This window comes from Myxocyprinus asiaticus, chromosome 30 (genome assembly GCF_019703515.2).
Source record: "Myxocyprinus asiaticus isolate MX2 ecotype Aquarium Trade chromosome 30, UBuf_Myxa_2, whole genome shotgun sequence".
In the NCBI taxonomy this organism is placed as follows: domain Eukaryota; kingdom Metazoa; phylum Chordata; class Actinopteri; order Cypriniformes; family Catostomidae; genus Myxocyprinus; species Myxocyprinus asiaticus.
The window spans coordinates 10,601,423-10,615,363 of record NC_059373.1 but is presented as its reverse complement, the minus strand read 5'-3'; the positions used below and the strand labels follow the sequence as shown (position 1 = coordinate 10,615,363).

At 37.7% G+C, this 13,941-nt stretch overlaps 1 protein-coding gene across 1 annotated transcript; it reads right to left on the bottom strand.

Moving 5' to 3' along the window:
* Positions 1-4,071: 4,071 nt before the first annotated feature.
* On the bottom strand, positions 4,072-12,997 carry LOC127421537 (C3a anaphylatoxin chemotactic receptor-like). Its single transcript, XM_051664645.1, has 3 exons — positions 12,869-12,997; positions 6,001-6,550; positions 4,072-5,800 (listed from the first exon to the last, which is right to left on the bottom strand). Exons 2-3 carry the CDS (start codon positions 6,547-6,549, stop codon positions 5,288-5,290), a joined length of 1,062 nt encoding a protein of 353 aa, XP_051520605.1. The 5' UTR covers position 6,550; positions 12,869-12,997; the 3' UTR covers positions 4,072-5,287.
* Between the last annotated feature and the right edge of the window lie 944 nt (positions 12,998-13,941).

Sequence of the window (13,941 nt, the reverse complement as noted above, 5' to 3'; positions counted from 1 at the left end):
TACTAATTAAATATTTGGTAATTAGAATACAGTTACATTCAAAAAGTATTTTGATTATATATATGTGTGTGTGTGTGTGTGTGTGTGTGTGTGTATACACTGGCAGTTTGGAATAATGTACAGATTTTGCTCTTTTGGAAGGAAATTTGTACTTTAATTCAGCAAAGGGGCATTCAGTTGATCACAAAGTATAGTCAGGACATTACTGATGTAAAAAACAGCACCATCACTATTTGAAAAAAGAAATTTTTGATCAAATCTTGACAGGCCCCATTTCCAGCAGCCATCACTCCAACACCTAATCCTTGAGTAATCATGCTAAATTACTAATTTGGTTCTAGAAAATCACTTGCCATTACGTCAAACACAGTTGAAAGCTATTTGGTTCATTAAATAAAGCTTAACATTGTCTTTGTGTTTGTTTTTGAGTTGCCACAGTATGCAATAGACTGGCATGTCTTAAGGTCAATATTAGGTCAAAAATGGCAAAAAGAAAAAAAAAACAGCTTTCTCTAGAACCTCATCAGTCAATCATTGTTTTGAGGAATGAAGGCTATACAATGCTTGAAATTGTCAAAAAAACTGATTTCATCCAAAGGTGTACACTACAGTCTTCAAAGACAAAGGACAACTGACTCTAACAAGGACAGAAAGAGATGTGTAAGGACAGATGCACAACTAAACAAGAGGATAAGTACATCAGAGTCTCTAGTTTGAGAAATAGACGCCTCACATGTCCTCAGCTGACAGCTTCATTGAATTCTACCCGCTCAACACCAGTTTCATGTACAACAGTAAAGAGAAGACTCAGGGGTGCAGGCCTTATGGGAAGAATTGCAAAGAAAAAGCCACTTTTGAAACAGAAAAACAAAAAGAAAAGGTTAAAGTGGGCAAAGAAACACAGACATTGGACAACAGATAATTGGAAAAGAGCGTTATGGATCTTAACCCCATTGAGCTTTTGTGGGATCAGCTAGACTGTAAGGTGTGTGAGAAGTGCCCGACAAGACAGCCACATCTATGGCAAGTGCTACAGGAAGTGTGGGGTGAAATGTCACCTGAGTATCTGGACAAACTGACAGCTAGAATGCCAAGGATCTGCAAAGCTGTCATTGTTGCACGTGGAGGATTTTTGATGAGAACTCTTTGAAGTAGTTTATGAAGTTCTGAAATTTTTTTTCAAATTGAAATAGTAATTTTTCACGTTATTAATGTCTCCTGATGATACATTGTGATCAGTTGGTGAATAAAAGTACCAATTTCTTTCCATAAGAGCAGAATCTGTACATTATTCCAAACTTTTGACTGCCAGTGAATATATACTGTATATTTACACATAGCATATAAAGAATTTTATTCAATAATTTTTGTATTTAATTTTCTGTAAATTATCCTTATCTTGAACATGAGTAAATAGTAGGCTATTATACTCTCAAAAAAATACCAGGCAGATGAAGTACATGCAATTGTGTGACTCAATGTTTGTTTTTAAACATGGTCCTATATGGTTATATTTATATTTATTTCTGGGTGAGGCCATTAGTCAACCTCACGGTTTTCAGTTGCTTCATTATGTAGTCAGGTGTGATAAACCCTGTGGTATTTACTGTGTGTATGTGTGTCAGTGCGTGCGCACGTTTGTAATTTTGTCCAAGTGAGAACAATGTTAAAGATTGACAAATACACTTTCCAGGGATCATTATTCCAAGATAAACAGGACAGAAATAACCAATGTTTGTGTGAGTATGTGCATTTGTTGGAAAGTCTGACCACACCTTTTTAGTTTTTGTTAAATTTCAGTTCTTCCTTTTCATCAGTCTGGCCAGATATGTTGTCAGAAACAACCGCACTTTCAAAAACGTCTAAAGAAATATATGACACAATTCATTACATTTTTTGAAGCAATAAAGACACAAATCCATGTTGTCTGGAGAGAGAACTGTTAGGCAAACTATTATCTTAATAATGGTAAAATGAAAATGAAAAGTAGCTAGTTTTAAACATCAAATGTCTGTAGGCTGTAAATGTCTTTTCTTGGTTTTTACACAAACTTTAGTGTTGACTGCTTCCATCAAGCTCAACCTCTCAACCCTGTGACCAGAGTTGTTGTAAGAAAATGTATCAACGTGAACAAATATCCTTCTCTAATTTATCTAAATATAAGTTTACATGCAAACCAATATTTGGTCCCAAACTTGCCAGCCCATACTAGTGATAGATTTAGGTTGAATTTAGGCTAAATATTCAACCCTGTTTCTTGCATCCCTGCTACCCATTCTGTCTATTTTTATTAGAACCTTCAACCTAGGATTTCATTTCTATAATACTTTTTGTTTGTTTGTTTTTTATGTGTATTGCTTGTATATTTTATTGCGGAGAGGTATTGGATTTAGCTGTTTTTTCCCACCAATGCAAGTGCAAAGAGAACAAATATCATATCGCTGTGGTAAAACTGCAATTCACCTTCTCTTCAAACTTTCTCAAGAAAAGGCTTCAAACATACACTTAAGTAAGCCAGGCATAAATTGGCACAAACTGATACTTTTGAAAATAGGTGTAAAGCCTCATGTGCCAGACTACTTTTGCATTTGTATGAAGAAAAAGTGTGAGGGAAAAGTGGCAAGTGACAAAGTTAAAAGTAAAATTTTTTAGAGCAAATATTTTAACTATATCATGATTGCTTAAAGTTTAACAGTAATTCATTTGGGTTTATGATTATAAAACTGACAGGTGCGATTTTGATTCTGAATTCTAATTGAATGAGATATGCTCGAATCTACTGTAAATGACTACGAATATATTATAATACGTTTTTTTTCAGCAGAGTGATCTAGAAGGAATATAAATAGAGAAGAAACAAAAAGGAAATCTTATGTAATGTTAAATAGAGAAAAAAAAGCATAAACAGAAGTTCTTTGTTCCTCTCTTTGTAATGTGTCCTTTGAATTTCTGTCAGGGGATTTCTGACTCCTGTTTTCTGGTCTCTTTCTGATTTTATCAAATTCTTCATAATCAAGACATGCAATATATAGAAGAACTAAGGAATAATTGAATTAATCATTAAATAAATTAACAATTTAATCATGAATTAAAGTTATATTGCTGTTGTGGTAAAGCATACATAGCCTAAGAAAGAGGTTCTTCTGTAGTTAGGCCATGAGATGCACTTAATTCTCAGAAGTACATTAACATGCAAAAACTCCTGCGAATAATAACAATCATTTTTTTCTGAAGAACATGCATTGTTATGTATTCCACATATGGCATATGGCAAATACTTTTCAATGTTATTAGTGCATTAGAGATGTGACAAAAGCACAGAACAAAACCAGTGATGCAGACTTGCCCATCATAAACAGAACAATGACAACAAGACCTTGTTTCTTTGATACTGGTGCATGGTATTAAAAGAAATGGGAAATTATGGTCTCTTTAATCTCAGATCTAATCCATATCTGGTCATGCAATAAACATATCCATTCTGATAGGCATTATCACTTTACTTTCAGTTCTGCACAGCAGAAAAAAAGAAAAAGAAAAAAAAACTAAAACTATGACCTCACTTTGAACAACTTTTTTCAGAAACTAGTTTTTAGAAATCAATTTTATAGCATTTCTTAAAGAGCAGTGGAAACGTTATGAGGAAGTATTTCTGCTTGTTAAACTGAAAATATCACTTAACCCACTGTGCGTTTGCCTGGGATTTTGTTAAAAGTCATCATGAAAGTCTTTGGAAAGAACAGTCCTATCGCTCTTACTTATAGGTCTGAATTAGAGGGTAAAGATTTAGCTTCATCAATTAGCCCCTGCTGATAGATGTCGTAAATAGACCAGTTTAAGAAGTTTCAATAAGCAAAGACTGGAGGAGATCAAGATAAGCATCCTTTATTTTCTAAAAATAAAAAATTTAAATACATACATTTAAACTAAAATGAAACATTTTTATGGTTTATATATATATATATATATATATATATATTTCTCCCTGTCCAGTAGGGGGTGATATGCATGAAGAATGTGAATCACCAAGAGCACAAGAAGAAGAATGTGAAAGTGAAAGTGGATATTGACTGAGCATGAAGGAGAATTTAAAGTAAAAAAAAGACCTTAAATATTGATCTGTTTCTCACCCACACCTATCATATCACTTCTGAAGAATTATATGGATTTCTTTTATGATGCTTTTTATGATTTGGCAACCATTCACTTGCATTGTATGGACCAAAAGAGCTGAAATATTCTACTAAAAACTTTCATTTGAATTCAGCAGATGAAAGAAAGTCATACACATCTGGGATGGCATGAGAGTGAGTAACTGACAGGGTTGGGGAGTAACGGAATACATGTAACGGGATTACATATTTAAAATACGAAATATAAGTAACTGTATTCCACTACAGTTACATTTTAAATCATTGGTAATTAGAATACAGTTACATTCAAAAAGTATTTTGATTACTGAAGAGATTACTTTGCATTTTATTGTCATTTGTTTCATTTAATATTTAGTCCTTTCAGATGGAAAACATTTATACATATAAATGATTTGATCCAAAGTGCATTTGAACAGCGGTGAAACACTTTCTTATGATGTGTCACATTCATACGAGCAGACAGAAAAGTAAGTTTGAAGTAACTTTGGAGTAGAAGAAATAGAAATAAACCTTGTGTAAACTGTCAGCTTTACGCTAAGCTAAAATGCTATTTCTAGCCATTTTACATGCACGTTACCAGGCACGATCATATTTTTTATCAAGAAAATTCACCTTGGATCATAATTTCTTTTTTCTAGTAAGACCTTTGATATTAGGGCAAAAATCGTATTCTTGATAATAATTTTTGTATTGTTTTCCTGTAAAATATCTAAAAATCCTTAAAACAAGATCAATTTGATTTATCTAGTTTTAGAAACAACACTGCATAAGATATTTAGGTTTTTCAGAGAATATATTTTTAACGTGTGTATTTTGTCTTACTGTACTGGAGTTTTTATAGTTAAAACAAGTGAAAAAATCTACCAGTGCTGAAGAAGTAATCCAAAGTATTTAGAATACGTTACTGACTTTGAGTAATCTAACGGAATACATTACAAATTACATTTTACAGCATGTATTCTGTAATCTGTAGTGGAATACATTTCCAAAGTAACCCTCCCAACCCTGGTAACTGATGAGACAATTTTCATTTTGGGTGAACTATTCCTTTAAGTTCTGACACTGGTATAAGGGGACTGCATGCTTGCACTGACACTGCATTAAAATGTTTGTATTAAAGTATGTTTCTGGTCTTAAACATTAGTCATGCCGTCAGGTTTATCTCGAACTTTGCCTGCAGTCTTTGGAATGGAATTACAGCTTTCTTCCACAGTGCCTTCCTGGGGATGCACGGTGTGGCCTTCTTCCATTAGTGCTCGGCGAAAAATTCCTGATAGACTTTGTTTAAAGCGTAGCCCAACATTCAGTCCCATACAAAAGTACAGCACTGGGTTAATACAGCTGTTGAAATAGGCTAAGCCCTTAGCAACTGGCAGGCCCAGTTTGACTGCTTGGCTCTTCTTGTCCACCATTTTGGCGAGCAGTAGGCAATGGTAGGGGGCCCAGCATAAGAAAAAGGCACAGACAAGTGCGGCAAGAATACGGAGAGGCTGTGATTTGCCAGAGAGTCGAGTTCTACGTATCCCAGCACCAGCTAGTATGTAGCAGATGAGGATGACCAGGAAGGGCAGCAAGAATCCACATAAAAAGCGGATGCTGTACAAGGCGTTCCTTGCTACAGTGTCAGCGTCTGATGATTCTTTCACCTGCAAGATTTTTGACAAAGTGAATAAAATTTTTATTAAATTGTGTATGATCTTTTTATGGTGGAACTAATCTTTTTAAGCCAAATGTATTTCCCTTTGTATGTCTGCTTTGTATCTTTTTTAAGATATGCAATGTTTATTAAAGTAAATATTTGAAATAATTAAAAAAAAGTCTGACAGTATTGCATCGTTCTTCTCACCTCGAACGAGCACTTGCTCAAGTTGTTTTTAGAGTAAACCCGCCGGTACACAAAGTATGGTGAACTGAAGATGACTGCCACAATCCAAACCCCTAAACTGACCACACGGGCAGCACACAATGTCCGTCTTTCTCTGGTGAACACTGGACGCCAAACACAGAGCATTCGATCCACACTGATGACAGCCAGAAGGAAGACACTGCAGAACATGTTGGCATACTTGAAGAAGCCATTGAACTTGCAGAGAAACTCTCCAAAAGGCCAGTGGTCAAAGAAAAGATTTTTGATGAGCGAAATGACTCGGGTAAAGCAGAAGATCAGGTCGGCCACAGCCAGGTTGACCAGCCATATGTTGGTGACACTGGGCTTCAAACGGAAGCCAGCCACCCAGATCACCAAAGAATTCCCAGTGGTGCCCAGGAGAACAACGATGGTGTAGAGGACATTGTTAACATTATCCATGATAGCATCAATGTCCACTGTAGTTTTATCATAGTGGGTTGAGACTTCAGAGTGAGAATGAAGGAGCAGAGTCATATTGGTGGCCATTCTATAAGCAAGACAAATAAAAATGCTTAAGTTTCTGTACACAATTCTGATATCTATCCATCCATTAATCCATCCATCCATGCATCATTTTACAACATAGGAATAACACATTTAGTAATTAAAAGATATTTGAAAGAATATTTGGTGAAGTAAGCACAGAAAAACATATTTCATAAATGCAAATATTTATGTCAGCAGTAAAGGGAAAGAGAGAGCTAGAGCAGGGATTTTCAACAAGAGGTTGGGAAACAAAAAACTACCAATGACCAATCAAACCACAGTGTGAAACCTTGTTTTCCATACTCGCGTAAAAAACAAGTGCATCGCGTTTACTAACAGTTCATAGTAGACAAACAGAGGGGGGCATATGTCTTGAAGGAATAGAAAGCTCTGGGCTGGAATATATTAATATATCATAAATAATGCAACTACAGTAAATAATTTGTAATTGTTCTTACAAGAATGAGTGATGTAAAGATTTGCATCATCCATGTTTGTCTCTGGAAACTATCCAGTGAAAAGCTAGATCATTTTTGACTGATGGGTCATGTAGCTAATGAAAAGATGAAAACAATGATATGAGGGTTGTATGCCAATTTGTGAAGGTTCAGAGTGGAAATCCTGGACTGTGCTTGTGTAGGTTTTGTGCTTTTATGCACAGTGTACAGTTATTGCAAGTTACTGCTGTACTGTTGACAAAGAACTCGGCTTTTGAACCTGCGATCTGATCCACCCTCCTCGGCTTCAGTCACCATCACTGAGGGTTTGGAGAACACATGCTCCCGACTGCATTTTTTCATCAAACCCCCTGTTCAACTGCACATCCAGGGGGCTCGGACATGTCATTCAAGCCGAGATGAGCCACCCTCCCCGGCTTCACTGTGAGTTAGACCCTGGAGCACATGCACTCCCAATGCATTGATCATTTTTTCTCTTCTTTTTCTTTGCCATTCACCCAGGGCCTTTAGCCTCTGCTTCAAGCCGAGAGGCGCAACCCTCCTCGGCTTCATTCACCATCACCGAGGGCCTGGAGGAACCGCTCCTCCCAACTGCATTTTTTCATCAAACCCCCTGTTCCACTGCACATTCAGGGGGCTCTTGCATGTCATTCAAGCTGAGATGACCCTGGGTGAATGGCAGAGCAAAAGCTCTGAAAAATGACTAAGTCAGTTTGCATTTGTATGGGGAAAAAATGAACAGAAGCATCTTTACTGTAAGTAAAAGTTTATTTCCATTGCAACATTTCAAATTGCAATGTTCTTTTCATATTTTTTATAAAATTCATAACTATATATGGAATGCATTATAATATATTCCCAAATAATAATAATAATAAAAAAAATGATATCTTCATGTATATTTAGATTTTTGTGGTATTTTTTACATTGAAATGTGTGACAGTAAAATAAAGAAATTTTATTTAGTTTTGAACCACTTTGAAAATTGGTTTATGGAGTTGCTACAAGTGGTCTATTGCTACCTCCAAGTGGCCTTTTTTTTGGAAGCACATTTACATAAATCGTTATGGAACAAAGAGCTCTGGTCATATCGACTTCAAAATTGTGTCAGACCTTCATCAGACATGTGGCTTTGTATCAGATATGTTTTTGGGGTACTGCGCATAGTCTTGCATATTTAAAAAAAAAAAAAAAAAAAAAAAAAATAATATATATATATATATATATATATATATATATATATATATATATATATATATATATATATATATATATATATATATATATATATATATATATATATATATATATATATATATATTTGTGGGGCCTGGCTAGCCCAGTGAGTATTGACATTGACTACCACCCCTGGATTCACGAGTTCGAATCCAGGGTGTGCTGAGTGACTCCAGCCAGGTCTCCTAAGCAACCAAATTGGCCCGGTTGCTAGGGAGGGTAGAGTCACATGGGGTAAACTCCTCCTGGTCGCGATTAGTGGTTCTCGCTCTCAATGGGGCACTTAGTAAGTTGTGTGCCTCCACATGCTGTGAGCCTCTGCGGTGTCATGCATAGCGAGCCACGTGATAAGATGCGTGGATTGACTGTCTCAGAAGAGGAGGCAACTGGGACTTGAGTCAATCCACCTGGACTGAGGTGAGTAACCACACCATCACAAGGACCTAGTAAGAAGTGGGAATTGGGCATGCCAAATTGGGGAGAAAAGGTGATAATATATATATATTTTTTTAAGTATTTTATATATATATATATATATATATATATATATATACACAATTATTTATAAATTTTTACTCCTGAATAACAAATGTCTAAGTGTCTACTTTCAAACGAGCCCAAGTTTGTGTTTGTAGACCAAAGGGTTCAAGCCAGGTCTCTTAAGCAACCAAATTGGCCCGGTTGCTAGGGAGCGTAGAGTCACATGGGGTAACCTCCTGGTGGTCGCCATAATCTAATTTGCTCTCGGTGGGGCGTGTGGTGAGTTGTGCGTGTATGAGGGAGAATAGCGTGAAGCCTCCACATGTGCCAAGTCTCTGCGGTAATGTGCTCAACAAGCCACGTGATAAGATGCGCAAATTGACGGTCTCAGACGCGGAGGCAACTGAGACTTCAGACTTTTGGACCATTGCTACTCTCCGTTCCGGGATGGCTACAAATCCCTCCCCCGCCCACCATTTGGCAGATTGGACCACTCTTCCACTCTGCTTCTGCCCGCTTACAGGCAGAAATTGAAACAGGAAGCACCCACCCTCAGAACGATCCAGTGCTGGTCTGACCAATCAGATTCTACGCTACAAGACTGTTTTGATCACACGGACTGGGAGATGTTCCGGTCCGCCTCTGATGATGACATCGAGCTTTACGCTGATAGCGTAATGTGTTTCATCAGAACGTGCGTAGAGGACATGGTTCCAACCAGAACAATACGGATCTATCCGAATCAGAAGCCATGGATTAATAGCGATGTTCGCGCGGCACTTAATGTGCGGACCTCGGCTTTTAATTCCGGGAACGCGGAGGAGCATAAACAAGCCAGTTATGCCCTCCGAAAAACTATCAGAACCGCAAAACGCCAGTACAGGAGCAAGATTGAAGGACAGTTTAACACCACCAACTCTAGAAGCATGTGGCAGGGAATTAACATCATCACGGACTTTAAAGGGAATAAAAACTCCGCCATGAACACCGCTGCCTCTCTACCGGATGAACTAAATACTTTTTATGCTCATTTAGAGGGAAATAACACCGCCCTCGTGGAGAGAGCTCTCGCGGCTGAAGCTACAGAGGTTAGTTCACTCTCCGTCTCTGTAGCGGATGTAACCCGATCCTTCCGACGGGTGAATATCCGCAAAGCCACGGGCCCAGACGGCATTCCGGGCCGCGTCATCAGAGCATGCGCGAACCAGCTGGCTGGTGTTTTTACAGACATTTTCAACCTTTCCCTCTCTTTGTCTGTAGTCCCCACATGCTTTAAAACATCCACCATTGTGCCTGTTCCAAAACAATCAAAAATAACTTGCTTAAATGACTGGCGTCCTGTTGCTCTGACCCCCATCATCAGCAAATGCTTTGAGAGACTAATCAGAGATTACATCTGCTCTGTATTGCCTCTCTCTCTTGACCCGCTGCAGTTTGCTTACTGCAACAACCGCTCCACTGATGATGCCATCGCATCTACAATACACACTGCTCTCTCCCACCTGGAAAAAAAGAACACTTATGTGAGAATGCTGTTTGTAGACTACAGCTCAGCATTCAACACCATAGTGCCCTCCAAGCTAGATGAGAAACTCCGGGCTCTGGGCTTAAATAGCTCACTGTGCAGCTGGATCCTGGACTTCCTGTCAAGCAGACACCAGGTGGTTAGAATGGGCAGCAGCATCTCCTCATCACTGACCCTCAACACTGGAGCCCCACAGGGCTGTGTTCTCAGCCCACTCCTGTATTCCCTGTACACACATTACTGTGTGGCAACACATAGCTCCAATGCCATCATTAAGTTTGCTGATGACACGATGGTGGTAGGTCTGATCACTGACAATGATGAAACAGCCTACAGAGAGGAGGTGCACACTCTGACACACTGGTGTCAGGAGCACAACCTCTCCCTCAACGTCAGTAAGACAAAGGAGCTTGTGGTGGACTTCAGAAGAAAAGACAGAGAACAAAGTCCCATCACCATCAATGGAGCACCAGTTGAGAGAGTCAGCAGCTTCAAGTTCCTGGGTGTCCACATCACTGAGGAACTCACATGGTCCATCCACACTGAAGTCGTTGTGAAGAAGGCTCATCAGCGCCTCTTCTTCCTGAGATGGCTGAGGAAGTTTGGAATGAACCGCCACATCCTCACACGGTTCTACACCTGCACTGTGGAGAGCATCCTGACTGGCTGCATCTCCGCCTGGTACGGCAATAGCACCGCCCACAACCGCAAAGCACTGCAAAGGGTGGTGCGAACTGCCAGACACATCATCGGAGGTGAGCTTCCCTCCCTCCAGGAAATATATACAAGGCGGTGTGTGAAAAAAGCTCGGAGGATCTTCAGAGACTCCAGCCACCCGAGCCATGGGCTGTTCTCACTGCTACCATCAGGTAGGCGGTATCGCAGCATTAGGACCCGCACCAGCCGACTCCATGATAGCTTCTTCCCCCAAGCAATCAGACTTCTGAACTCTTGATCTCCCACGATCAAAATACATCAGCACTGCACTTTATTACCCTTACTCTTATATCTCACACCGGACTGTCATAAATTATATTATTATTATATGATATTCTCTCTTAACAACTGACTATCAACCGACAGCCTGAATGTCAATACAGTACAATACTGTACATTCTACATATATATATATATATATATATATATACTTTTTTTATATATTTTTATTTTTTATTTTTATTGAATAATGTGTATCTATATAGTGCGTATTGTATACTGTACAGTGTATGTTATTATTTGTATATTGTTGAGTGTAATTATGTGTATAACAGATGTTTAATTGTGTTGTGTAAATCTGATGTTTATTGTAGATTGGTATATGTCTCATCACTGTCATGACTGCTATGTTGATCGGAACTGCACCCAAGAATTTCACACACCATTGCACTTGTGTATATGGCTGTGTGACAATAAAGTGATTTGATTGATTTGATTTGATTTGACTCGTTTGGAAGGCTGCAGTATACCGAGTGTCCTCCTTTAAACAAGCCTCGTTTAAACGAGAAGGCCTGGGAGAAGAGAAAAAAAAAGACCTAGAAGAGTTTTACTTTGAGTATGTCATTTTCAAGCTAAAAAAAAGAGGCCAGATATTAAGAGGTTAGATGGCACACAGCTGCACATATTCTTAAAACCACACATCTGAAAAACTTTGTGCACTTGACCTGACACATTCATTAATTTGACATTTTCAGATGCAACCTTTTTCCCCACAGTGAATCTCTCTAATGCACAGAAAAATAACATCAACACCTTGGTCTGTTCCAATTGATGTTAGATATAACATGCACAAGAAAAAAAATTGTTCAGGTCTATTGCCATTTAGAAGTGGTTCATCTTTAGTACAAAGGGTTAAAAAGTGTGGTTGCTTTGCTGGTCTTGCGAGCTACACCACATTCTCCACACAAGGAGATAAACATGATGGGGGTTGTCTTGCAACCAAGAGTTCCTAGTTTATAAAACTAAAAGGGTTAACTTAAAATCAGTAATAACACCATATGGATTTTATTTTATTTTATTCATGCTGATGAATCATCTTATTTCAGTATTCCTATACACTCAGGAGTCATCAGAACTTCAGAACTTTACTTTTTTTACTTATATAATTTTTGAAAGAATGAATGAACTAAACACTCTGTAAAGCCCAATGGTACTTTCAAAAAGATTTGCAGCATCAGATGAGTTAGCTGGGTTTCATGGTAAAGCAGGAAACATTGGAATAGGTTAGTAAGGAAAACACAAATTAACCAGGACATTCATAAAAATAAACAAAATACAGAGAAAATAGACAATTTAATCAATAAACTCTCATCAATTTTCATATCAATTATATAATTAAAGAAAAAATGGTAACACTTGAAAATAAGGTTGCATTCATTAACAGTAGTTAACATGAAATAATAATGCACAAAACTATTGCAGCACTTATTAATCTTGATTTATGTTCATTTAAACATGTACTAAAGCATTTTTTACATTAAAGGTTTTAGGCCATATATACAGTACAATAGTCAATGCATCATGGACTAACATGAACCAACAATAAACAATAGTAATTTGATGAATTAATATTAAATGAAACTGTTTCAAATAATATAGTGCTGAATAGTTGTGGTGTTCTTACCTTTATACTTGTCAATGAGCACTTGTGACTCATCAGCACAATCAGTCTCAGGAGAAACACCACTGCATAATGATGTGTTAATGCATCCAACAGAGTGTGTGTGAGTATTACAATGTCATTGTTCCTTTGGTGTGCAGATAAATACAAAATTACTGGTTCATTGACATCACTTGCAGCTGCTCTCTCTCTCTCTCTCTCTCTCTCTCTCTCTCTCTCTCTCTCTCTCTCTCTCTCTCTCTCTCTCTCCACACACACACACACACACACACACACACACACACACACACACACACACATTTTTCTCTCTTTTCTTTCTATTTCAGTATTTCAAACAGGAAGAGGGAGGAGACAAACACATGCGACCACCAAACACAGAAGCTTTACATCATGTATTTACTTCCATTTTGCCTTAGGGATATTTAAAGTATATCTAATTATCTGTTTAACCCTTGTGCAACCTTCGGGACATATCTGTCATTTTCATTTTTGTATTTTCGATAATTGTGGTTGTGTTTATGCCAACGGCATACATTTTGCCAAAGGTGCATATTTTTGGGGAATTTTGATATTTCAACCTCAGTTCCTAAAATATATCTATAATACACCGTGTACACAAAATAGTTACACTCAGGACCTTCAGGACAAAAATCTCCCCATTGAAACCCATTAAAACTGCAATATTTGATCCCAGCGCCATTAAAGCAAAAAATCATGAATTCTATTATATTATGCTTTCATTCCGGAGTCCTGGCTTCAAAATTTACATTTTTAATATTTTCCACCAGATGGTGCCATTCTCATGTTTCTATGGAGCAAATACATGCTTTTTTTCTATTTTCTGTTTGCTGTATTATAGAGCACTGCAGGCCAATTGAATAAATGATGCAGCTAAAATTGTGTGGGTATGTTGGTATGGATGTCAGAGTGTGTTTTGTATGTGTGTACTGAGAAATTTGTGCATGTGTGTGTATGTGTGTAAAAAACAAAATTAGCATTATGTAAACAAACTGGCATTTAAAGGGTTAAAATCCTGAAAATGAATGAATATTTGGTAGTTATGATCAGGACTGATG